Raw genomic sequence first — 27,500 nt, 5'->3', positions numbered from 1 at the left:
CACACACACACACACACACACACACACACAGACATGCCCACTGGCCTCCAGAGTAGCAGTACTGCACGGCACAGGATCTTTCACCAGCAAGAAGGCAGACAGACAGACACACACACACACACAGATACACACACACACACAGATACACACAGTCACACACATACACATATCTTGTTACATACATACAAACAAGCACACATACAGTAACATTCATACGCACACACTCATACAGACACAGACACACACAAACACACACTGCATTCTCCCCTGTTGTTGTAGCTGTTTCATGGATTCTCTGTTCATTTAACGTGAGTTAACTTTAATGAACTACTAAAGTGCGTGTGTGTGTGACAGGGATGTATTGATCGAATGTATCCTCAGAATATAATGTCTTCCTCTGTAATTCCTCATCAATGCAAGATGCAGTGGTGAACCTGTGTGTGTGTGTGTGTGTGTGTGTGTGTGTGTGTGTGTGTGTGAGTGTCTGTGTGTGTGTGTGGGTGGGTGTCTGTGTCTGTGTCTGTATATGCATATGTGTATGAGTGTGTGTGTGTGTGTGTGTGTGTACATTGCCTGTGTGCACAGGTGAATGTTCAATGTCATATTATTATTATGGAGGATCATCAATATGTAGCATTAGCCACAAACACACACTCATACACAAACACACACAAACACACAGAGAGAGACACACACATCACCTATGAGAGAGGTTTTCTCAAGCAAACCAGATGTGAAATCTGGAAACCATGGCATGAGTGTCTTTCATTTGTTCTCCAATTCAATATTTTCATTGTAGACACACACACACACCCACACCCACACCCACCCCACCCCCCCCCCCCCCCCCCCCACACACACACACACACACACATACACAGGGGGGTGCCATAATACTGAATCATAAAAAAAGCAAATAGAAGAGACAACATTATAATGTAGGATGGAATTGTGTATGTCTGTGTGTTCATTCGTGTTAGATGTGCATATGCTCATTTATGCACGTGTGTGGCGGGTGGGTGTGAGAGAGTGTGAGTGTGTGTGTGGGGGTGGGGGGGATGGGTTAGATGTACGTGTGTTTTTTTCCCTAGGGCAGTATTAAATTAATTAAAGGTGAGTGTACTCAGAGATGCTTCACTACAGACACTCACACACACACACACTGTTTTTGCTTTTCTCTTAATCTCCCCAACACCTGACACACTGATTAATGAGGTGTGTTTCTGTGTGAAGAAGAGGCTGTGCTGGAGAGAGAGAGACTGAGAGAGTGAATGTGTGTGTGTGTGTGTGTGTGTGTGTGTGTGTGTGTGTGTGTGTGTGTGTGTGTGTGTGTGTCGGTCAGTGAGAGATTGGAAAAGGTGGAAGGTGTATGTTTAGATCACAGGAGATTGCTGATTCAATTCAGCAACAACAACCCAAAACTGAAATGACTGAATCTTAATTATATCTTTTGTTTTCTTTTATTTGTGTGTGTGTGTGTGTGTGTGTGTGTGTGTGTGTGTGTGTGTGTGTGTGTGTGTGTTTGTGTGTGTTTGTGTGTGTGTGTGTGTGTGTATGTGTGTGTGAGAGCAGGAGAAGCTGATCCCTGATATAGCGGCGAGTCACGGTGTGCTGATAACCTCCTACTCGTACGTGCGCATCATGCAGGAGGCTATGTCGCGCTACGACTGGCATTACGTCATCCTGGACGAGGGACACAAGATCCGCAACCCACACGCACGCATCACCGTCGCATGCAAACAGGTGAGTCTTACCTGCAGACAGGTGAGATTCACCCTGTCAACTCACTCTTACCTGCAGACAGGTGAAGCTCAATCTGTCACTCGTACTTGCAAACAGGTGAAACACACTCAATCTGTCGCCTCATTCGTACCTCTAGACAGGTGAGACTCACTTCCGCCAAGTCAGTCTTACCTGCAGACAGATGTTATTAGCAAATTCCTGTATTAACCGCAGTTTATACATTGATTTTGTCACATTTCTGCAGTCCTGGATTTAATACTTGGGTGCGATCAATACATGGGAATGCATTTATTTCGCCTGATAGTAATGTGTGAACGGGTCTCTCTTTCCCTCTTTCACATATTAATTCATCAGGTAAAAACAACATTTTCATTCCCAATCCAAAACATGAAAGGTCTCATGCCAAGTTCACCTAGCTATGAACTATCCTAACTATCTCTAGTTAAGGGAACCATTTGAACAGTCGGTGGCTGCTAGCGTGTGTTAATATGAACTCATGTTAACCTTGTCAATATAAACCCATATTAATATGAGGGTTTTTACCTTGTGCTTTTAGGATTTTACAAGTTCAATTGAGGAGACTGTGAATTCTACTTGTGACTGTATTTCATGCTAATCACAAGAGATTCTACTTGTGCCTGTAATTTATACTAATCACTCTTACCTACTGACAGTTGAGCGTCTTACATCTTGGCGGATGAGATTCTGCTGAGTCACTCTTATGTAAATCTGTTTTGTGTTCCGCCTCTGTCCTCTAGTTCCGCACACCTCACCGCGTCATCCTGTCCGGTTCTCCGATGCAGAACAACCTGAAGGAGCTCTGGTCTCTCTTTGACTTCGTGTTTCCAGGAAAACTGGGCACGCTACCCACCTTCATGGAGCAGTTCTCTGTACCTATCACCATGGGCGGCTATTCCAACGCCTCACCTGTACAGGTACACAACCCAAACCCATCACCTGTCTGACCCCAGCCTGTCTAACCCCAAACCATCACCTGTCTGACTCCAACCCATCACCTGTCTAACCCCAACACATCACCTGTCTGACTCCAACCCATCACCTGTCTGACCCCAGCCTGTCTAACCCCAACCTGTCTGACCCCAACCCATCACCTGTCTGACCCCAACCCATCACCTGTCTGACTCCAACCCATCACCTGTCTAACCCCAACACATCACCTGTCTAACCCCAACACATCACCTGTCTCACACCAACCCATCACCTGTCTGACCCCAACCTGTCTAACTCCAACCCATCACCTGTCTAACCCCAACCCATCACCTGTCTGACTCCAACCCATCACCTGTCTGACTCCAACACATCACCTGTCTGACCCCAACCTGTCTAACCCCAACCCATCACCTGTCTGACCCAACCTGTCTAACCCCAACCCATCACCTGTCTCACACCAACCCATCACCTGTCTTACCCCAACACATCACCTGTCTCACACCAACCCATCACCTGTCTGACCCCAACCTGTCTAACCCCAACCCATCACCTGTCTCACACCAACCCATCACCTGTTTAACCCCAACCCATCACCTGTCTAACCTCCGACTCACCACCTGTCTGACCCATCACCTGTTTAACCCCAACCCATCACTTGTGAACATGGACAGCTATGCCACCCATCACATCTCCAACATGTCAGCACATGTACATTAGTAATTAAAGTGTTAATACACAACACAGATGAGACAGTTTACTGAGCCTGATTTGGTTCACGTTTCAGCGTTTAGCATTGCTAGCTCAGATCTGTGTGTTTGTACGTATGAGCGTTTTGCGTTTCTATCCCAGATCTGTGTGTTTGTGCGTATGAGCCGTTATCATGGCTAGCCCAGATCTGTGTGTTTGTGTGTATGAGCGTTTAGCATTGCTAGCCCAGATCTGTGTGGTACATCTGAGCATAGATATATAGATAAAGGCTAGATAACTTGCCCGCGTTTCTGGCCGACGGAGTCGAATGTCCGCACATGGCGGCCATTTTGCGTCAGTATAGCTCGCTCACCCTTAACATTGTGTTGGTAGTGGTAGGCCTACATACTTTTTAAATAACCAGAACTTTTTTGAACCGATTTTAAAACGGGTTGGTTTGTTGTAAACGTAAGATATTTCTTATGCCACTGCATACTTATGAAGAATTATAAACATGCGATAGGTGCAATAAATACACATGCACAAGCTATTTATGTTAAATCAATATCTAGACTACTAAAACTCAGCATACAGAATGGCAACAGGAGATAAATGTATACTATTATTATCACCTTTATAAAAGCAATATTACTGATATAATAAAATAAAGGTGATCCCACGGGTTCTCGTTTCAAGGGAACATTCAATAGACCAGGCTGCACAAAAGTCTGGCATCTTCATTGGCTTTGGCAATAAAGTCAGCAATTTCCTGTCGAAATCATAATGTAAGATGTTTAACAAACCAACCCGATTGGAAATCATGTGCAACTTCAGTTTTATTATGTGCAACTTAAGTTATATTGAAAAGAAAGAACAATTATGCCTCGCCAATTGATGTAAAATGACTGATACACAATAGCCGTGATACACAATTAAGCTGCACATTTCAACATGTTCAAGCATCCAGAATTATTACCAAGGTAATGACGTTTGTAAATCAAGTCATTTGTAAATCAGTCAAGATTTCCGCGAGATAAGAGTGTAAATGATTGTGAAGATCACTTACGTTACCTAACGTACCACTGATCCCTCCCGGAAGCTATACTGTCTAAAAATGGCCTCCTGTGTGGTCGTTCAAGAGTCTGCCATAGTTCATCTAGCCTTTATAAAGGATATCTATGCATCTGAGTGGTTAGCAGTGCTATCCCAGATCTGTGTGTTTCTACATACGAGCGGTTAGCAATGCTAGCCCAGATCGAGCGGTTAGCATTGCTAGCCAGGCACTCGGTGACCGTGATGGTGAGTCATTAGCCTTGGAAGCCCAGTCTGAATTTGCTGACATCACTGACCAGCTTTAATAATACATCGTCTTCATGAGGCTAATTTCCTAACTGCCTTCAAATGGATATTGATGTTTCCACGTCCAGTAATAAAAACATTTACTAATTATCGATGTTATTAAATGACTGGAGATGGACAGTCATCCCACTCCACTGTGTCTGTCACACACACACACACACACACACACACACACACACACACACACACACACAGCATCTGTGGCCCTAATTTGATGTGTGTGATCCATGATGCTTTTGCTGAGTATATTTTGTGGAACTGTGTGTGTGTGTGTGTGTGTGTTGAGAGAGGGAGAAGAGGTTAATCAGTAGTAAGTGTCCATCACACCAGGAGCCTTTTACTCCACATCCATTATGGGAGCATCTGCTCTGTGGGAAACACACACACACACACACACACACACACACACACACATACACGTCTGTCTTTCATTCAGAAGCCCCTGCCCCATTTGTCCAGCCCCCCTCTCCTTTGTTGTCTTAAGTGCTACTAATCCAGCTCATTGTGCTGTCAACAGTCACGATGCCTGAGGCTGTGGGTGGGTGTGTGTGTGTGTGTGTGTGTGTGTGTGTGTGTGTGTGTGTGTGTGTGTGTGTGTGTGTGTGTGTGTGTGTGTGTGTGTGTGTGTGTGGGTGTATGTGTGAGCGTGTGGGTGTGCATGAGCGTGTGTGTTTGTGTGAGCGTGAGTATGTGTGTGTGTGTGTGTGTGTGTGTGTGTGTGTGTGTGTGTGTGTGTGTGTGTGTGTGTGTGTGTGCATGAACGTGTGTGTGTGCTTGTCTTTGATCTTTGTTCTCCTTTAAATGACTGAGTTACTGCTCTATGCCATGTGGCCATGGCTGTATAACCCTAATGCCCCCCCCCCCACACACACACACACTCCTAATGCCCCCCCCCCCCCCTCTCCACTACCCCCCAGGAGTGGGCTGAGCTGCACTCTCATGAATCATTAATATGTCAGTCTGCTGAAGTGTGTGTGTGTGTGTGTGTGCGTGCTGCGGATGCCTCAGGACTAGCCTCTGTGTGTACTATGTAAGCGCTTCCTTTAGTGCCAGCGTCCAGAACACCAGCACTATGAAATGTGAGCTAGAGAGAGTGTGTGTGTTGTTGATACTTTAGGATGCACTTCTCTGTGCTAAAGATCTATAAATATATAATATATAAATACAAAATATATATATAAACATAAATATATACCCTAAAGCATCCTCCTTATCTGGTGCTGATCAGTGTCGAAGAGAGTATACGTGTGTGTGTGTGTGTGTGTGTGTGTGTGTGTGTGTGTGTGTGTGTGTGTGTGTGTGTGTGTGTGTGTGTGTGTGTGTGTGTGTGTGTGTGTGTGTGTGTGTGTGTGTGTGTGTGTGTGTGTGTGTGTGTGTGCGCGCACGCCTTGTGCATGCCAGGTCTAGACGGCATGTAAGTGTGTGTGTTTCTCCCCAGGTCCAGATGGTGTAAAATTGCACATCTGTGTCCAGCAGCTCAGGACAGCATATACGTGTGTGTGTGTCCTTCAAGTCCAGAGGGTGCAAATATGTGTAGTTGTTTTGGGACTCAATAAACCTTTAACTGTGTGTTTGTGTGTCTGTGTGTAGGTCCAGACGGCGTATAAGTGTGCGTGTGTGTTGAGAGATTCCATAAACCCATATCTTCTTCGTCGCATGAAGGCCGACGTGAAGGCCAGCCTCTCACTGCCTGACAAAAGTGAACAGGTATAATGCAACACACACACACACACACACACACGCATACATTCATACACACACATCCATACGCATCCACGCACACACACACACACTTGCAGAGTTCCAACATGTTCTCCTCCTGTTCTGCAGGTGCTGTTCTGCAGACTGACAGAGGAACAACGGCAGGTCTATCAGAACTTTCTAGACTCCAAAGACGTGTATTCGATCCTGAACGGAGACATGCGGGTAAATACAGCCAGCCGAGTGAAACTGCTCCTCCCTCTCTCTCTCTCTCTCTCTCTCTCTCTCTCTCTCTCTCTCTCTCTCAATTTTCAAATTCAAATTCAAAAGAAGCTTTATTGGCATGACCATAACGTTGTAGAGTATTGCCAAAGATATGGGTTGGATATATAAGTGATTACATAAACAATATATGTATCTATACACCTGGTACATCAGAAGGGGAAAGGGAGAAGTGGGAACAACAACACAAATACATAATAACTATCATCAGGGTTTACGACAACATGCATGAATTGAATTCATTTATGGGCTGTCCCTCCGTTTATGGCAGCAAGTTACATATTGTGCAGCCAGGACAAGGCATTCCTAATTTTCTCCTGTGAGGTATGAAATCCTCTCCTCACTGCGCGCCAGCAGGAACTCAGGGAGGACCTCACCAATATTTTTGAAATAGATTTGTCTTATGTCCTCATATTGTGTGCACTGTGTCAGGGAGTGCAACTCTGTTTCTACTTTTCCTTGTTCGCTTTCTCTCTCTCTCTCTCCTTCCTCTTTTCTCCTAATCTCTTCTCTCTCTCTCTCTCTCCTCTTCTTCTCCTAATCTATTCGTCTTTCTCTCTCTTTCTCTGTCTCTCTCTCTATCTCTCCCTCTCGCCTTTTCACCTCTGCTCTTTGTCTAAATTTCCTGCTTAAAAAGATTTTTTTTTAAATTCTGTCCTGTGTCTTTCCAGGAGGACGAAATACCTTATGTATTATTCATCTCTCTCTCTCTCTCTCTTACACACACACAGACACACACACACACACACACACACACACACACACACACACACACACACACACTCTTCTCTTTTGAAAGCCGGAAGTGTGAACCCTTAAGTAGTCAGGAAGTTTGACTGTCATTAATTTCACTCAAGTGATTTCATTTAATCTGCTGGACTCCACTGAGACACGAGTCACTCCCCATGCTACACACACTCCACAAACACACACATAACACACACACTCCACACACACACTTTACACACACACACACACACACACACACACACACACACACACACACACACACACACATAACACACACACTCCACTCACACACTCAACACACACACATAACACACATACTCCACACACACACATAACACACATACTCCATACACACACTTAACACCCACACTCCACACACACACGCTCCACACACACACTCCACACACACACACACTCCACACACACACACACACACACTCCACACACACATGGAGTTAGAGTACACAACACACACACACAAAGTTAAAGTACACAACACACACACACACACACACACACACACACACACACACACACACACACACACACATGAAGTTGTAGTCCACAACATACATACTCCTCCACACACAGATGGAGTTAGAGTACACAACACACACACAGAGTTACGAGTCCATAACACAAACACGCAGATGACATAGACACAGTACTTACAAAAAACATGACGTGTTTTAAAATATCAGCATATCAGTAATATTACAGTTGTAGTTGTAGTGTAAGTGGTGCTCAGCGGAGATAGAGATCATACACACACTCACACACACACACACACACACACACACACACACACACACACACACACACACACACACACACACACACACACACACACACACACACACACACACACACACACTGACCCAGGCTCTCATTCCTCATGGCAGTAACTGGGGGTCATTAGTCTCATTCAGTCAAACAGAAGCTTTTAGCTTTCAGTTCATCCTGTTTATGTTCACTGGCAACTATCTAAACCTCTCTCCCTCTCACTCTCTATCTATCTAACCCTCACTCCCTCTCACTCCTTATCTCTCTCTCTGTCTCTCACTATCTATCCTCTCTCACTCCCCCTCTCCCTCTCTTTCTCCCTCTCTATATCTTTCTCCCTACCTCTCTATCCCTCTCCATCTCTCCCTTTCTTTCTCTCTCTATCTTAACCTCTCTCTCTCTCTCTCCCTCACTATCTGACCCTCTCTCCCTCTCCCTCTCTCTTTCTCTCTCCCACCCTCTCTCTCCCTCTCTCTCTCTCTATCTTTCCCTCCCTCCCTCTCTCTTTATCTATCTCTATCTCTTTCTCCCTCCCTCTATTTCTCTCTATCCTTTCCTCCCTCCATCCCTCCCTCTCTCTCTCTCCCTGCCTGTAGGTTTTCTCTGGTCTGATTGCCCTAAGGAAGATCTGTAACCACCCAGACCTGTTCTCGGGGGGACCCCGTCTGCTGCGGGGGATCCCTGAGGACCAGCTGACGGAGGAGGAACGCTTTGGCTACTGGAGGCGCTCGGGCAAGCTGATGGTGGTGGAGTCGCTGCTGCGCATCTGGGACAAACAGGGCCACAGGGTCCTGCTCTTCACACAGTCCAGACAGGTGAGGGGGGGGGGGGGGGGGGGGGGGGGGGGGGGGGGGTGTACACAGGGAGAGAAGCTAAGAGGAAGAAAGAAAAGAGAGAGAAAAGAGACAAGGAGAAGAGAGGAGAGGAGAGAAAGACAGAGCAGGAGAGAAGAGAAGGACAAGACAGAGAAGCAGAGAAGAGGAAGAGAGAGAAGGAAAAGAGAGAAAGGGAAAGGAAAAAGATAAAGAGAGGAAGAGAGAGAAGGAGAGGAAGGAGGAGAGGAGACAGGCAAACACACACATGGTAGACTGTTGATATTTCTGCTGTCATCACTGAGGGCTGTTAAAAACGTACACGCACACACACACGCACCCACACACACACACACACACACACAGAAAGCCTTGATGACGGGCGTAAGTGTGCTGTCATGTGTGCCTGTAGTGCAGTGAGGCCTCAGTGTTGGACTGGAGTCATTATGTCATTTGTGCCTCTAATAGAATTCATTAGAGAGCCTGAAACCACAGCTGAGAGCTGGCCAGACGTGTGTGTGTGTGTGTGTGTGAGAGAGTATGTGTGTGTGGCGCATCAATAGAAAGCAGATTTGTGCTGGGAGACCCAGCCTGCTGTTGGTCATGTAATATTAATCTCAGATAATCCTGTTAGGCCTAATCCTGCCCCCAACACACACACACACACACACACACGCACACACACACAGAGGCTCAGTCTGAAAGCATGTCCCCTCAGATGTTGGCCCTCCTGGAGGTAATTGTGTGAGAGAACAGATAATCTTACCTTACAAGACACAGACACACCCACAGACACACAGACACACAGACACACAGACACACACACACACACACACACACACACACACACACACACACACACACACACACACACACACACACACACACACACACACGCACACACACACACATGCTCCTCATGTTTATATAGATGCTGGACATACTGGAGGTGTTTGTGCATGAGAAAAGGTACTTAAATCACAGACACACACACACACACACTCATTTTCTATATATCTCAATAGCGGCTGGACATTAGGCTGGAGTTATTTCATGCGTGAGAAATGTTACTCGCATCACACACATACACACACACACACTCACAAACACACACACACACACACACACTCATGCTCCTCTTGTCTATATAGATGCTGGATATACTGGAGGTGTTTGTGCGTGAGAACGAGTACACGTACCTGAAGATGGACGGCACCACCACCATTGCCTCACGCCAGCCCCTCATTGCCAAGTACAACGAGGTGAGAAACAGGATGTATTGATTATTGATTACTGATTACTGATCAATCCCTCACCCCATTGTTCGAATTACGTGGGAGCCAGAGGGAGCCTAGCTCCCATGAAAGCAACAAAGTCAAAAATCTGAGGGGGTCTCAAGCCCTATTAGATCGTCAAATTCACACGTAACAACCAATTTACTGAACCTATTTTGTTACATTTTTAAAGTTCGGAAATAAAATAGTCTCGAGTAGCACAGGAATTCCGCCTGTTTGAGACTGTGGTGGCTAGTGCCCGGCTCTGTTTGGTCGTGAGTTAGTGAGCCTCGCGAGCATGCAGACAGACGGTGATGACGTTTAGTAAACAGACTTGGAGCGACTGTCCGACCCAAGCTGGTGAAAGCTTCCATAATGAGCTGCTGGATATTAAAGTATAGCACATTAAGTTTAAAATAGCAAAATAAACTAAATGGTTAAATCATCACAAGTTAATTATAGATGTCGTGGCTCTCTTTTAGCATGCCGGTTCATTGATCCTGTGGGTATGCTACCCTACTCAGTAGCTCTGCCAGCTATAACTAGCTAGTGAACTCTAGCCTACAACGTTTACCTACTCACTTGAGCTGCAAATCCCTATCATGCTTCTGTAAAATTAGTACCTATCTCAGCAAATATCTTTAATATGTTTATTTTTGTGCCATATTTTAAATCTAAATTTGATAATTTCTCTTCTTAAAACCCACTAGAGGACACTATTTAAAAGGATATTTTCCAAAAAAATCTTATGGGGGACCATGCCCCCAGACCCCCCTAGTTTTGCTGGGTCACAGGAAACATTATAATTTGTATCTATATGCTGAGGCTATTTAATTGTATAGCCTTGGTAGGCTATGACACGGTGCACCAACTTTTGTATGAGGTAGAGACCCCCTTAGAGACAAAAAGATAATTCGAACCCTGCCTCACCCTCTGATTAACGGTCGATCCAGAGGAGGAGCCCGCAGTGCTGTAATTCAGCAATTAGCCAAACCCGTTCAGACAAACACACACACACACACACACACAAACACACACACACACACACAAACACACACAAACACACACACACACACACACACACACACACACACACCTGTGCTGACTATTGCAATGTTTCTTCATACTCACACACACAAACTCTTTCTCTCTCACACACACACACACACACACACACAAACTCTTTCACACACACACACACACACACAAACTCTCTCTCTCTCTCTCTCTCTCTCTCTCTCTCTCTCTCACACACACTCAAACATAACCACACTCACACAAACACACACACATGCTGACACACAGTTAAACCTTTTTTTTTTTCAGGACAAGTCCATCTTCATCTTCCTACTGACCACCAGGGTCGGGGGTCTGGGGGTCAACCTGACCGGAGCCGACAGGGTCATCATCTACGACCCCGACTGGAACCCTAGCACAGACACACAGGTGAGGACACACACACACTCACACAAGAGGGTCATTATCTATGACCCCGACTGGAATCCCAGGACAAACACACACACACACACACACACAAAGATGTGCACAAATGCACTGAATACAAACACACACACACACACACATATACAAAAACACCCACGATACAACTCACCCAGACCCTTGAGGACTTCCACTACATCACAGATGTTCTGGATACGAGGGAGGTCAATCTAGGTCATTCTCTTGACCGTCCTCCTCCCATTCATCTTCCTCCTCCTCCTCCTCCTCCTCCTCCTCCTCTTCAGGCTCGTGAGAGGGCGTGGCGAATCGGACAGCTGCGGCAGGTGACTGTGTACAGGCTCCTCACTGCAGGAACCATTGAGGAGAAGATCTACCACAGGTACCTGAACCTTACCTGAACCAAACCTGAACCAAACCTTACCTTAACCTTACCTGAACCTAGCACAGATACTCCACACCTGCCTCTAAGGTGAGGCAGCAGCAATGCTTTGCTAGTTCTGTCTTTGTGCATATTAAAACATTTCTATTATAACATTACTATATCACACTTTCAACTTCAATCAATAAACAAAGGAAGACTGGACCATAGAAGAAAACAAGTAAAAAACCCAAAGCACATATTTTATATAATACATAGGATGCTGTGTGTGGGGTAACGCCTCACTGATGCTAACTCTGTTAAGTAAGGGGTAACGCCTCACTGATGCTAGCTCTGTTAATGTGGGGTAACGCCTCACTGATGCTAGCTCTGTTAATGTGGGGTAACGCCTCACTGATGCTAGCTCTGTTAACAAAACAAGTTTGTGCCACAATCAATTGACTGACGTCAGCCCTGTTTGTTAATGTGGAGTAGAGCATCACTAATATTAACTAACTAATTCTGTTAATGTGGGATAGAGCCTTACTGATGCTCATTTAAATAAATTCCTCAGTCGTAAGATGTGATCACATCTCATATGCTATTTGGTCACTGAAAGATGGCCAGTCTTCAGACTTTTGTAGTGCAATGTTGGGGTGGGGGTGGGGAGGGGGGGGGTCATGGCTACTCGTTGGGGATCACTTCTCAGATGTGAGTGTGTGAGAGTGTATGAGAATGGTCTGTGTGAGCCCATGTGTGAGTGTGTGTAAATGTGTGTATGTCTGTGTGTGTGTATTTGCTCATTCAGAATGAGCTACGAGCCAATTTGATGTCTCCAGTGGTGTAATAATAATAATAATAATTCATTTTATTTTTAAAGCACTTTTCATTCAAAGGAATCTCAGAGTGCCTAGTGTAGTCGTTCAGAAGAGTAAAACTAAGAGTGGGCTGATGGATGGCTTTTGATTTTGGGATGTTATGAAAATGGCTTAACTAGAGACCTGGGGAGAGAGTGAGTGAGTGAGTGAGAGTGTGTGTGTGTGTGTGTTTGCAATTGTGGTGGTGTGTGTCTATGCGAGTGCCTATGTATGAGTGTGTGTGTGTGCAATTGTGGTGGTGTGTGTCTATGCAAGTGCCTATGTATGAGTGTGTGTGGGGGATTGGGGTATGCGCATTGCGCAAGTGTGTGTGAGTGGAGGTGTGTGTTTTGTGCTTTTGAGTACATGTGTGGGTGTGTTTTGTGCTTTGGAGTGTGTGTGTTTTGTGCTTTGGAGTGTGTTTGTGTGGGTGTGCATGTTTTGTGCTTCAGAGTGTGAGCATGTGAGTGTGTTTTGGCTGAAGCTTCTGTCTGTAGTTTTGCTGTGCTGCTTCTCTCTTCTACACAGAGCAGATTGCATTAGGATTCACTCCTCTTTCTCTCGGTGTGTGTGTGTGTGTGTGTGTGTGTGTGTGTGTAACCCTGCAGGCAGATCTTTAAGCAGTTCCTGACCAACCGTGTTCTGAAGGACCCAAAACAGCGGCGCTTCTTCAAGTCCAACGACATCTATGAGCTCTTCACACTCAGCAGCCCAGATGGAGCCCAGGGCACAGAGACCAGTGCCATCTTTGCAGGTCACACACACACACACACTCTCTTTATCTCACACACACACTCTCTATCGATCACACACACACTCTATCGCTCTCACACACACACACACACACACACACACACACACACACACACACACACACACACACACACTCTACATCTCACACACACACACTCTATCACACACACACACACACACTCAAACACACACACACACACCCCATCTGCTCTGATAATCTTAATGATAATAAAAGTATTAACAACGATGTAATGATAGTACTGCACTACCTGTGTGCTGTGCTGTGCTGTGCTGTGCTGTGCTGTGCTGTGCTGTGCTGTGCTGTGCTGTGCTGTGCTGTGCTGTGCTGTGCTGTGCAGTGCAGTGTTGTGTGGTGTTTTGTTGTACGGTGCTGTGTTGCAATATAAAATCATTCCTCTGACGTGAGTGTGGGTGTGTTTTGCTGTTCTAGGCACCGGCTCAGACGTCCAGGCTCCCAAAAGACCAAAGGCCCCTCCCCCCCTCCCCGCCCTCCCTACCTCTCAGTCATCCTCTGCCTTCTGTGTCCAAGAAAATGACAACGCCCCTCCCTCCTCCTCCCCCTCTGCCAGAAACAGCCAGGGGAAGCGGAACACTGGAGTTATTCCCAACGGAGTATCCCACGGTGGTCCAAGCGGCGTTCCGGATGCCCTGAAGGGCCGGAGCGGTATGGTGAACCGGCCGGACCGGAGCAAGCCGCCTGGTAGCGCCCAGAAGCGGCGCGAGAAGAGGAAGCACTGTGAGCAGCAGGGGGCGCTGTCTCCCTCACAGGACCCACAGCAGCTCCAGCACAGGAAGGAGGAGAAGAAGAAGAAACACAAACACAAACCCTCGCGAGACGGGCGCTGCGAGGGCCAGCGCGTGTCCCACCTGGTGAAGAGGAGAACCTACCGGCAGCAGGACCAGGAGGAGGAGGAGGAGAAGAAGGAGCAGAGACAGACTGATGACTATGTGCTAGCCAAGCTCTTCAAGAAGTCAGGTAACCACACACACACACACACTGTGTTGTGATGTGTTGTAATGGTATGAAGTGTATGTGTATGTGTATGTGTCTGTTGCTTGTTTTTGTGTTTTTTTCTAGTTTCTCTGTGTCTCTCTCTCCTGCAGGTATCCACAGTGTGATGCAGCATGACTCCATCATGGAGGCCTCTAACCCAGACTATGTGCTGGTGGAGGCGGAGGCAGACCGCGTCGCCAAGGATGCCCTCCGAGCCCTCAAGGTCTCCCGCCAACAGATCCGCCTTCCCTTCTCCAGACCCCCCATCCCTGCCAAGTGAGTCAGCCGTGTGTGTGTGTGTGTGTGAGTGATGTATGTAAGTGAGCGAGTGTGTGAACAGTTAACTGGTCAAACTTAAATTAATCCCTAACCATTTAACAGGAAGTAATCAAAAAAAGAATTATCGTATACCTACCATTGATGTGCGGGTCCACTCACAAGCGACTCCATTAATTAAACCCAAATGCAACTCAAACGGCTTTAAACAAGGAATAAATATTATTAAATACATTAATTATGCCCGACCCCACTACCCCATCAGATTTTTTTCACAAAAAGTGGGGACTTAATTAGTTCTTTCTCTAGCTTTTAACCAAGAAGAGGATGATGCCAACCTACAGCATTAACAACATCCTTTGGTTGAACAAATGCAGCACAAAGGTTAAACATTCTTGTGAATTCAACACTGAGATTAGGCTATAAGGCTGTTTAGCATCAAGAGATTAGGCTACTTCACACACTTTACTTTTCCTCACTGTGCTTTTAACAGTGCCTAACAATGAGGATTCAAGTGTCAACGTTTACCAAAACCTACCAAGATTCCCAACCCTAGTGTGTGAATGTGAGTGAGTGAGTGTTCGAGCATGTACTATGTGTTTGTGTATGAATGAGTGTGTGTGTGTGTGTGTGTGTGTATTTATGTAGTATATTCAGATATGTGTCTCTCTGTTAGGAAGCGGTTCGGCCAGAAGAAGAATTCACTGCTGACTCAACCTCAGACGCAAATCTCTCAACCATCAGAGAAGTGCAAGGTACACACACACATAAACACACACACACTTACGTTTACTTGTTTACCTTCACTACATCGTGAGGATATGGCAAATGGTGAGTAATGCCTTGTTGGTGCGTTTGTCTGTGTGTGCCCGTGTGTGTGCGTGCGTGCGTGTGTGTGTATGTGTGTACGTGTGTAGGATGCGGCCATCATTAAGAAGCTGAGTTTGAAGAAGTCCTCTGCAGCGCCATCTCTCTTCAGCGGTGAGACGGGTGATGAAGAAGCTCTCTCCTCTTCCTCACTTCTGGCGCGCATGAAGGAGCGGAACCACATCAGCCTTCCCAGTGCGCCGGGGGCGGAGTCTGAAGAAGAGGAGGAGGGTGCAGGAGCCTCTGCCCCGCCCACCGGCACTGGCCCCTCCTCCACGGACCACGACGAGCTGCTGTCAGACTTACTGGCGTTCGTGGCGTTCGGCGCAGCGGTGGACGGGCAGGCGGGGACGCAGGAGGTGCTGGAGCACTTTACGCCGCGCCTCACGGCTGCGCAGACGCCCGTCTTCAGGCAGCTGCTCCGCAGCCTCTGCGTCTTCAGCAGGGATGGGGGGTCCCAGGGGACATGGAGACTGAAGCCTCAGTACCGCTGAACCTCAAACACACGAAAACAAACACACACCAACACACACACACACACACACTGCTGCTCAGGAGCATTTGTATTTTCATACACACTCACACACACACTCACACACACACACTGCTGCTCAGGGGCATCTTCATCTTCAGGTACACATACACTCAAACATACACACTCACACATACCTGTGATTTACTTGAAATTTGCTGCTCAGTCTTCTCTTCTCCATGGAGGCTGTTTGTCTTAGACCATGTCTGTGTGTGCGTGGCTCAGGAATGGACAGAACCTGAGTGGACCGTACTGGGTATGCTCACACACTGGGTTGTGCATTCTTATTGGACCGTACTGGGCATGCTCACACTCTGTTGTGAATTCTTATTGGACCGTATTGGGCGTGCTCACACTGGATGTAATGTTATGATTGCATATGCAATAGCCACATGTGATTTCTCTAGTTCTGAAGGAGGGGTTGATGATATGGAGATTTACCCGTTAATCCCAGGATCTTGAGTGTGACACGCCACATTTCCAGCACTGCATTGCTAACAGCATTACCAACGGCATTCCAAACGGTATTACCATATATCCCAAACATTCTGCACTGAGGGGGAGATTCCCTGTAACGGGGAGTGTCTTAGTGTGTGTATGTGGGCGGGGATGTAAACAATAAGCTGTAAACACACACACTACCTGTTCCAGGTGACACACTGATCTTGAGGTGTCAGATGCCATATAGTTATGAGAATTAAATCATGTTTCGAGAATAACGCTTGGCTGGTGTGTCTTTCTATATAAAATACTCTAATAATACTAATCATAAAAATAATAATAATAAAAATAATAATGTACCCTAATTTGTATTAGAGCACTTGTTAAGAAGTAAGGGAAGGATTGTTTTGGTGATCTGAAGGTTGTCATGGTGATCTGAGGACTGTAATGGTGATTGCGGATTGTCATGGTGATCTGAGGATAGTCATGGTGACTGTTATCATGTTTTTGCTTTTGATCGTTTAAGAAAAGGATGAAAATGTTAAGTTTTAGTTTTAGTCTGTAAAGACTACCAGACTATTATTTCAAAATGAAAATGGATCGCGAAAGACGGAGAGAACGGGCTGTTTAAATTATGTTTTTCTAAACAAAGTTCGGGAGGAGGCCACAGGGATGATTGGCAGCTCTCACTCACCAGACTTCCGCTTTCAAAAGATTGAAACCTGCTAACCTGTCCAATACGTCATACGCTCACGCGTCGCAAGCATCCCTACCTCCTCCGCATTCACCTCCATTGCACTAGTAGCTCTAAACTCATATTTTGCACAGGGGTTGCCAGTAAACCTCCCAAACGCCCAGGATCACGGCCAGCCAGCAGCCAGAGATACAATACACATCACCAGCGCTCTATTTCAGCATCCCGATGGGCGACTAGAGAACGGAATGTTGTCAGGCTGCCTTCAAGTGGTTCCTGTGCAAACTGAAGACTTAGTCCCTGTGACTGTGACACTTACCCCAGCACCCCCGATCACCCTGATGGATTGCAGACAATCCCCTGAGCCTACAGACGATCTGGTACTGAATGTGAAAATGAAGTTCAAGCGGAAAGTAGGGTGGGTGGGCCAACGGTCTCTTTTGCTAAGTGAATCCAGGTACTATATTTAACGGTTAAACTGGGTACTACATTGAAGTGAATGAAAATACCCGACATGCTTTATCACACACAAACAATGGTTTGAACTAAATGATGTACGCACATTTCTGCATGACTGCCGAAGACACGCCGACACCATCAGGACCGTCGTCATGACGTCACTGCACCTGAGCGGCGCTTCTGAAGCCAAACGCACAAATAGCCCAGAACCCTGCCAAAGACATATATTTCACCGTCCGTGGTGTTTAATAGAGGTGCTCAAAAGTAATTAAATTGTCTGAATGATGTGTGTGTGTGTTTTGTGAGTGTGTGGCGAGGGCATTGAGTGTGCGTGTGTGTCTGATGAAGGGTCTGTCTGGATGTGTGTGCCTCTGCTCTGTGGCGAAGAGTTGACTGTGTGTGTGTCTGTGTGAGTGTGTAAGAGAGAGAGAGATAGTTTTTTTAAGTGAGAAAGGAAGAAAGAGTGGTGTGTGTGTGTTAGAGAGAGAGAGAGAGAGAGAGATAGTTTGTTTAGGTGAGGAATGAAGAGAGTGTAGTGCGTGTGTGTGAGAGAGAGAGAGAGAGAGAGAAAGAGAGAGTATGTGTGTGTGCAACGTACGCGCTTGTGTGCGCGCGCTCGACTATTCAGAGACTGTGCCCAGCAGGGGGTCCGCCTCAGACCCTGATTAGACATGCAAATGTTTGTTTGTTTGTTTTGTTTGTCGGTAATCTGTGAGTACACCAGAGAGAAAGAAAAACAAACAACGGATCCTCCCGAAGATAAACACTCCCGCACAACGCTGCCTTAACGAGCGCCTGAGCCCCGTGCAGTTCCTGCGGGTCACTGGGAAGAGGGGTCCGGGAGTGATCGCCACTTAAAACGGATATAATTATACCGAAAGGGCTAACGAGTTATAATGACGTTATGTGTTTCACGATCGGCTTTGTTGAAATAATGCCTCTTTAAATAAGAAAGACCATTGGAACATAAGCCTATTTGTTTTCTCTGAATTTAAATTTGCTGGATAATGTCGAGGGAAATGTGTGTAACTTTCGTTCCAGTTCCCTAACTTGATGAATTTATTAAATCACACTCGTGACGGGTCTGAGCTCAGGCACATCATTTCACAGCGGTATGCGGAGTAACTAACCATATGCAAACATAACCTAATCATTCGATAAGAAATTAATATAAACTTGATTAGAAGAAACATTACAGATTAATATATCATCAACTCGGATGTCTTGAGTTGTTAAACAAGTTCATTGCTTGAGCCTCGTTTCTCGGGGCGTTCAGTCCCCCCTAGACGTTCTCTCATGTGGGCACTCTGCGCTGGCCGGAGTCTGGAAAGGATTATTACTTAAACTATTATGCTGTTAGATTGGCCTTTTTGGTCAGAATTAACAGTATGGAACAGCCCAAGTGCCAAGAGCTGTCAGTGGTCTCGATGATCCGCACCCCCGCCACAACTGTATCACATCAGACCACACTAAGGATGGCTTGACAAAAAATATTGAGATAAGTTATCAACAGTTATTTGATTTCAATTTTCCGGGCACATTTGCCGAGGTCGTAATACTAACTTTATTTTCAGCAGTGCATAAATTAATTACGCGCATTTAATAACCAAAATATCATTATATTCCCCCTTTAATATCATAAACGTTTTCCACCAGGGAGGCCCTTAATAGCGCGGGGCCCGTAACAGCCCATTATCCGCGCGTAATGCTATTATCGCGCCAATTACGCGCCGTTACACGAGCTCTCTGCGCTTTATGTGAACCCATCCAATCCCGCGCGCCACTCCAAAATTTCAGCTGTTTCTTTAGAGCCTCATTTTCTGCCGGTGTCTGCGCGCGCGTCCCTGATGCGTTTTAAAAGTAATTGAAAGGGTCCCTCCGCTCGTCATTTAGAGCGCGGAGGCGAATAAATCCGCGGACCCCTTGCTGTGAACAAAATCAAAATCTGGTCGTACGAGCGCTCGGCACGCGCAGGCCTGCGCAAAGTGGACCCCTAACCCATATAACGGCAATTACTGGCCTGACAGCCAATTTAAAATCCAAAAACAGTCATCGAGATTTTTAATATAAAAAGCAACTGCATAAAAAGTGCATCGGGTGAGCGCGTGTTTACGATTTGGGAATAGCGGAAAGTAAGCTTAGGTAATTGGCGAGGTAGAGTGGGTGCTCGCACTGGCACCGCTGAGACCTGACGTCCGCGGGCACGTGTGCCATAGCGCGCTCAGCGGAGCTATCCAAACGACTGCGCGAGGACAGCACAGGAAATAATCAGATTAAATCCAATTACGGGCGAGTTTATAAAGGCGAATGCTGAACGCTCATACACGCTGTAGACCGCACCAGAGACATTCGCACGCTCTGCTGGCTGTGGCGAGAGAGGGGTGAGAGACAGAGAGAGATATAGAGAGAGAGGTTGATAGTGGGTGTGTTCTACCGGGAAACGGGAGAGGAACAGGAAGAGCACAACGTCTTCCTAAAAGCTTCACATCGTGGGATATAAAGATCTTCTGGCGCGCGGCTGTCACTCTGCGGGCTTCCCGTGGTCTCCTAACAGAACCGAGGCGAGTTGAACTCACTTCTGTCCTGAAACGCAGGTAGAGTTGGTCCCTTATCTATACCACGTTAGATTTAAAGTTTTAGTTTAAATAAGAATGAATCAAACTCGATAAGGAATGGAACCGTTTCTATGAAGATCACCAGAATTTGACATTTTTCTTTTTTTCACCATTTGCAGCGAGTTTTTTCTATTCTGGACCAAACGCGGTTGGGTCGCAAACATGTTCTACTTCCACTGTCCACCCCAACTGGACTCGACCACACGTGAGTAAAGATGTCTTTCTTCCACGCACACACACAAACACATACCCTAAAACACACTTCACACATGTAGACAGTTATTTTAGACTCGCACGGATCCAAATGAAATACCAATTTGATTAGAATTTGTAGAGAAGCTACCCGAACTAACTTTTCTTAATGTTCTATGCATGACCTGGTCATATACACATTTGTTTAGAGAGGGGGAAATAGAAAAGCATATTTTAAAGCACAGATTCATTTAATTCGTTTAATTCTGACGCCTTTCATTCATATTGTAGATTTGCATCATAGTTTACAAATTACTTATAATTCTTTCTAGTTGTCTACTTCTAAGAAAATACGTTCTAAAAGATAACGTATTTAAAAAATAGTTAAACTGGAAAGAATTTCTTAATAAATGGCTTACAATACAACACAACATACATACAATAAACAAGATTTAATTATTTGAATCAAATAAGATTATTTGAGTTTGTGCGTGTGTTTGCGTGCGCGCGTGCCCTGGAGCAGGGCTTTGTGTTGCTCTGTAAGGGGACAGATGCTGAGTGTCGTGTGTGTCTCGCGGCCCTCCCCGTGACGAACCGACCGGTGCCCCTCTGAAGGCTCTTAATCAAAACACAAAGCCTCGCGCCTCCGCTTAACACCCGTGAACTGTCCGTTTTTAGGCAAAAAGCAAGCTGTGTGTGAGCCTTTTGCGCAGCCTTCACAGGCCTCCTAAAAGTCATAATCTTGTCATATTGTCATCAAATTTGCCACAAATTAACTGCCACTGAACAATTCCTTTTATTTTCTTCATAAAAGCATTAAATAAGGGTTTATTTGTATTTGTTCAGTGAACTCCGGTGGATTCGGGTCGCATGGATCCGGGGATTTCGATGACGGTTTTCTGAGACGCAAACAACGGAGAAACCGGACAACATTCACCTTACAACAGGTATGCAGTGCCCTGCACGCACACGCACCTAACGGCAGGTAGGCCACAATCCTCCGATATTTGGTTCCTTCTGTAGGCCTTGTTTGTTACACGTAACAGGGTCCCAAGCAAATGGTACAATTGTGACAATGCGAAAGAAACTGTCCTCTAATTCTTACAGAACAAGAACGTAGTGATGTGTCCAGTAAACGGGATCCACATCACGTTTATTCATTACTTGTTTTTAATGATTATTTTTCTTCGGTTGGATTTTAAACCTTTAAAATATAGATAGATAGATAGATAGATAGATACATATATAGATAGATAGATACATAGATAGATAGATACATAGATAGATAGATAGATAGATAGATAGATAGATAGATAGATAGATAGATAGATAGATAGATAGATAGATAACCCAAGGAAACCGCAAATAATGGTAAGGAGGGAAACTGAAATATGTAACTATAGCTAAACTTCGGGTAGGTCACTGAATTCTGAAATATCTTGTTTTTTCTCGTGGTCTTTCGACAGCTCGAGGCCTTGGAAGCTGTCTTCTCTCAGACGCACTACCCGGACGTGTTCACGCGCGAGGAGCTGGCCATGAAGATCAACCTCACGGAGGCCCGTGTCCAGGTACGTGCGACCTAGGCTGCACGCGCCAAATGTTCTACAGAAAACAATCCCATCAAGTGTTCAGAGCACGTGAGGACGAAGAGGGTAAATTAAGGCACTCCGTCATTTTCGAGATGCACTTTAATAACATCAACATAATGTGGAATATTAGATTAGGTTGATTAATCGGTCATTCATAATTAAGCGGCGATAATGTTCTACACTAATTTGTCTCTGGCTCCAGGGAATAAAGATTACATGCATGCATTTTTATTTCTGAGAAAGAAAGAGGCAAACAAACCATCGCGGATGCCCTGTCAGCTCCTCACTCAGTGGCCTGTACATGTCGCATTATAAGAGTGTTTTTGCAAACTCTCTCTCTCACACACACACACACACACACACACACACACACACACACATACACTTAAATTGTACAATTTATATTCTGCACCTCAGCAAAGATTGGCTGTTATATGAAGGCGGGCATATGTAATTAAATTGGGGGTGTCCTGTATGTGATTTCCTGCGTTAGAGATTTGCTTGTGGGTTTTCGTGTAAGCACAGATCTAATTGTAAGAAATATAATATTTTTCCTTTTGTTCCCGTGGGTCATCTTACTATCGCTTAAACCCAATGACGGCAGAGCGATAATGCAATCCGCAGCTGTAAATTAGGAATTGTAAACAAATTATTGCCCTATAATCGGATTAGCAGATTCCCGTTATTAAATCTGAACATGAATCAGTCCTAGCATGCAGGGATATTAAACTTACATTATTATTAGAAAATACATTTTCTTTTTGTTGTGCTGTTATGGGCGCCCCACCCCTCCCTCCTCCCGGAGAATCAGCTGGCCAAGGCAGCGAAAAGAAAAAAACAGCAAAGGGAGATTAATGGGGCAATTAGCGGCCATTGAGTGGGAGGGGATCGCGACTTCTCGCGGGAAGGTGCAGAGGGGAGATAACTCCTCACGCACCCCGCTCTGACGGTGGCCGTCCTGCCAGCGCGCTTGTGGTTCCCATTCTTCTGCGCACGCTGAACATGTGTGTGTTTTTGTGTTTGTCTGTTGACATCATTGTACCTCCACACAATGGCGACTACCGTGCCGTGTGCTATGGCTGCATTAAACCGCCGTCCTATTCAGATATGATTAATGCGTGGCCGAGCGCAGACTTAATCGAATCTGATGTTGTCAAACAATCACTAAATAGGGAAATAAACGACTTCATCACTGTGTCGCTCAGAAGCTGGGAACTGTCAGTGGGAAGTCATTAAAACATGATAATGAAAAATTGCTCAATTAAATGTTGTTATAGGCAATGACCTTCATTCAATTAAGATACAAGAACTTCTAGTGCACATGTTCAGCCATTATGCTGCGGTGAAGTTTTAGACAAGTCAACGAGCTCGCCGGAATAGGAGAAGATATGCGCAATCACACACACACACACACACACACACACACACACACACACACATGGAGGTCTTAGCTCAGACTCTTGGTTAGAAGCATATGGATGGAATTTGCCGCGCTGAGTGTGCATGTGCCGAGTGGCGGAACCGGTAGGCCGGTATCTTGTCGTTGTTGGCACGGGCGCCCGCACTAAAATGTTCGGAACTTAGTTACTGTAAAGTTTAAAGTTTTTTTTTGTGGTTTGTGCGGAATAGTGAGGAATAATATAAAAAGCAGTCTGTCAGGCATGTCCGGAAATAATCTAGTGTAACACTTATATTTAAAGACCCACGTGCTCTACAGTCAGTACAATCACATAAAACCTTTAGGGTGTCACCTCAATAAAAGTTAACCAAATCAGTAATGAGCTGGTTAGCCTGCAATAGTTATGCTGCAAACTACACACATCTTTATGATGAAACTGTGTGACATGGTAAGCATGGTAAGCATGGCACCAAGGCGACCTGGCTCAGTCTTAACTCTTGGGTGAGTGTTGAGGGCTAGTGTACTGCTGCTCCTGGGTGGGTCAAGTCAGCACACACACATGGATAAGAAAAGGTCTAAGTCATCAGGCACCCAGTTTAGGAAAAAGACTAAAGAGGAGGAGGAGAGACGCGCAAAAGATAAAGGTGTGCAGCTATATCATCTCTCTATGAGTATATTATTATGCATGTAATGAAATTAATAAGTCTAGTATTGAACTTATTTGTTTGCTGTGGGTTGCATACAGGGCCGCAATATTCCGTTTTCTGTCCATCTTCCTTACCTTAGATGCCATGTCACACAGTTTCATCATGGCGATGTAGTTTGCAGCATAACTAATTTTTTTTAATGTTCATCTCTCTTAAATGCTGTGATTATTTATTTGCGTCGTTGAATGACAGTTAGTACAGTACGGTTGTGTGCTGAAAGCAGGTTTGGCCAGAACCTCCACTGCATGATCTTCCGTGTGAAGGAGAGGGAAGGGACTGGAAGGATGTCTGTCCACCTGAAGCCTGCTTCACTCTTTCATTCTGTCTCTCTCTCACTCCCCCCTCCTCTCTCTCTCTCACTCCCCCCTTCTCTCTCTCTCACTCCCCCTTCTCTCTCTCTCTCTCTCTGTCTCTCTCTCACTCCCCCCTCCTCTCTCTCTCTCACTCCCCCTTCTCTCTCTCTCACTCCCCCTTCTCTCTCTCTCTCTCTCTCTCTCTCTGTCTCTCTCTCTCTCTCTCTCTCATTGTAACTCAGTGTAACTGGCTTTACCAAAATACACAGCCAGATCACTAACTAATACAGATTCCACCAAACACACTGGAGGTAATGAGGCTTGGCATTAGTCAGTCCACCTCTCATTATTTCACCATCGATTGGACGCCTGACCGAATGACTCCAGTTCTACAAGTAACCTTTGGAAAGAGACCCGTAGTTTCATCGGCTCAGTGGTCGTAGCATGAGGAAACTACTTTTACACTTTACAGCCATTTGGCCGATGCTATTATCCACTGCGACTCAGCCGTAAAGTATAATGCAAGCAAACAGCCGATGAAGGAGTGATTTACTTTACTTACCTCTGGTCCTGCAGACAACATATCTGTGAGTGTGTGTGTGTGTGTGTGTGTGTGTGTGTGTGTGTGTGTGTGTGACATCACCTGACACCAGATCAGGGTCGGGTTTGTTCCAGAGTTCTTGGATGTCATGGTATCCTCTGGTTCTAGGTGTGGTTCCAGAACAGACGAGCAAAGTGGAGGAAGACAGAACGTGGCAGTTCCGACCTTGATGGGAGCAAGGATCCGCTGGGAGACGGAACCGCCCCTCCACGGAACCTCAACCAATCACCAGTGGAACCAAATCGGAATAAAAAGGAACCTCTAGAGATGCAGCAGAGGTGAGGCGCGAACACAAACACACACACATACACACACACACACGCACACACACACACACACACACACACACACACACAGACACACACACACACACACACACACACACAGACACTATATCATATTTATTATTATTGTTGTTGTTGTTGTTGTTGTTATTATTATTATCATCATTATTATTTGTATTATTATATGGAATTCATTTATTCTAAAATTATTTAATATTCAAAATGTTCTTCTTGCTTCCTCAATCTGGTTTATTATATTATACATATTGCTTTCAAAACCTCAGTTGCTTGTGTGTTTTGTGTGTCATAAAACTGAGAACAGGAAATTTAATCAAACACACATACACACACACACACACACACACACACACACACACACACACACACACACACACACACACACACACACAGTTCCAGCAGAAACATTTTAACCTAAGAGTCTGGAGAAATCTTTGTGGGTCCTGATTTACCTGCATGTCTCATGTTTTATTTTGTGTGTGTGTGTGTGTGTGTGTGTGTGCAGTCTGAACCGGGCGGTGGGGGCAGGTGGTGCCTTCTTCCCCTCCTGTCTTCCAGGAACCCTGTTGAACACGGCCACCTACGCACAAGCTCTGTCTCAGGTCGCGACACTTAAAGGTACACACACACACACTTACACACACTTACACACATGAACACACACACATACACACACATGCACACACACGCACACTCACTCACATACATGCACACACATGCAAACACACACATACACGTACACACATATGCCCACACATTCACACACATACAGGCAAACGCACACAAACACACACACACACATAGAGTGTTACCTCTATACAAACACAGTCTTTGATTGCTATCTTACAACCCAGTAATTTACTAATTTACTCATGGGTTTTAATCAAAATGAAATAAATCAATGTAAGTTATATCAATAATTTTGCACAGCACAGCTTTTGATAACTACTTCTAGGGAGTGTGTGTGTCTAACGTGTGTGTGTGCGTGTTAGGCTTTCTCACGGCAAGGACCCAATCGCAAACCAGATTGCAAAAAACTCTTTATATTTATTTTCTTCAGAACAGAACACACAAAAATTCCAAAAAGGGCGAAAACACAAAAGAGCAAAAATCAGAAAGTCCAAAAGAGATTACAGGCAAACAGAAACCCGAAGGCAAAACACAGAAGATCTCAAAACAGAAAACATATACGATACCAGGTACTCGGAAAACACAGGATTCAGACATAGATTCGCATCGATAAGAATTACAATCCGACAGTGAACTAAAGAGGGACAGAACATATGTAGCAGGGGGAACAGAATTAGACAGGTGAAACATTTCAGGTAAAGCAGTCAATGATAATTTGGGGCAAGGATAATAAACACTGGTGAAACGAATTCAAGCATAAACTGTCAGCGAAATGAATGGGAACAGAGCAATACACGGGTGAAAACAATAAGGGGAATTAACAAGGCAAGAGAGAAACAATTAGGCCAACAAATCACGGGTAAAATGAGAAACCGGTGAGTAACTGAAAGGTCAAGGAAAGGCAGAGGGCGGAGTCAGCAACCAATAATAAACGCACATGGCCTGATCACAGGAACAAAACAAACATAGGAAAACACGTAGCAAAACAGTAGCAAAACAGAACACAAGCAGCGATCGCAATACAAATGTCTTAGATTGCTGGGATCCTAACAGTGCTTGTGTGTGTGTGGTCCCGGCAGAGCTTCAGAGTTGCTTGTGTTCAGTATTACAAATGTTA

At 45.4% G+C, this 27,500-nt stretch overlaps 2 protein-coding genes across 2 annotated transcripts in view; both read left to right on the top strand.

Annotated features, from left to right (window-relative positions):
- ercc6 (excision repair cross-complementation group 6) overlaps positions 1 to 16,423 on the top strand; it is a gene marked incomplete at its 3' end in the record, with an annotated part of 27,157 nt that extends 10,734 nt beyond the window's left edge. The window contains exons 9-21 of the mRNA XM_080849394.1: positions 1,573 to 1,743; positions 2,502 to 2,678; positions 6,331 to 6,447; positions 6,571 to 6,666; positions 8,853 to 9,071; positions 10,220 to 10,330; positions 11,669 to 11,788; positions 12,088 to 12,182; positions 13,627 to 13,772; positions 14,223 to 14,768; positions 14,897 to 15,062; positions 15,739 to 15,817; positions 15,980 to 16,423. Of these exons, the coding sequence (XP_080705520.1) occupies positions 1,573 to 1,743; positions 2,502 to 2,678; positions 6,331 to 6,447; positions 6,571 to 6,666; positions 8,853 to 9,071; positions 10,220 to 10,330; positions 11,669 to 11,788; positions 12,088 to 12,182; positions 13,627 to 13,772; positions 14,223 to 14,768; positions 14,897 to 15,062; positions 15,739 to 15,817; positions 15,980 to 16,423 (2,487 nt within the window). The remainder of the gene's footprint in view (positions 1 to 1,572; positions 1,744 to 2,501; positions 2,679 to 6,330; positions 6,448 to 6,570; positions 6,667 to 8,852; positions 9,072 to 10,219; positions 10,331 to 11,668; positions 11,789 to 12,087; positions 12,183 to 13,626; positions 13,773 to 14,222; positions 14,769 to 14,896; positions 15,063 to 15,738; positions 15,818 to 15,979) is intronic.
- Positions 16,424 to 20,832: 4,409 nt separating this feature from the next.
- Positions 20,833 to 27,500, top strand: part of drgx (dorsal root ganglia homeobox) — a gene marked incomplete at both ends in the record, with an annotated part of 8,490 nt that continues 1,822 nt past the window's right edge. Inside the window, 5 exons of the mRNA XM_080849131.1 lie at positions 20,833 to 20,875; positions 21,709 to 21,809; positions 22,329 to 22,430; positions 25,560 to 25,729; positions 26,259 to 26,371. Of these exons, the coding sequence (XP_080705257.1) occupies positions 20,833 to 20,875; positions 21,709 to 21,809; positions 22,329 to 22,430; positions 25,560 to 25,729; positions 26,259 to 26,371 (529 nt within the window). The remainder of the gene's footprint in view (positions 20,876 to 21,708; positions 21,810 to 22,328; positions 22,431 to 25,559; positions 25,730 to 26,258; positions 26,372 to 27,500) is intronic.

Source organism: Sprattus sprattus (genome assembly GCF_963457725.1).
Source record: "Sprattus sprattus genome assembly, chromosome: 12".
NCBI lineage: Eukaryota > Metazoa > Chordata > Actinopteri > Clupeiformes > Clupeidae > Sprattus > Sprattus sprattus.
The sequence above is the reverse complement of the archived record's forward strand: the minus strand, read 5'-3'. Positions and strand labels throughout refer to the sequence as shown.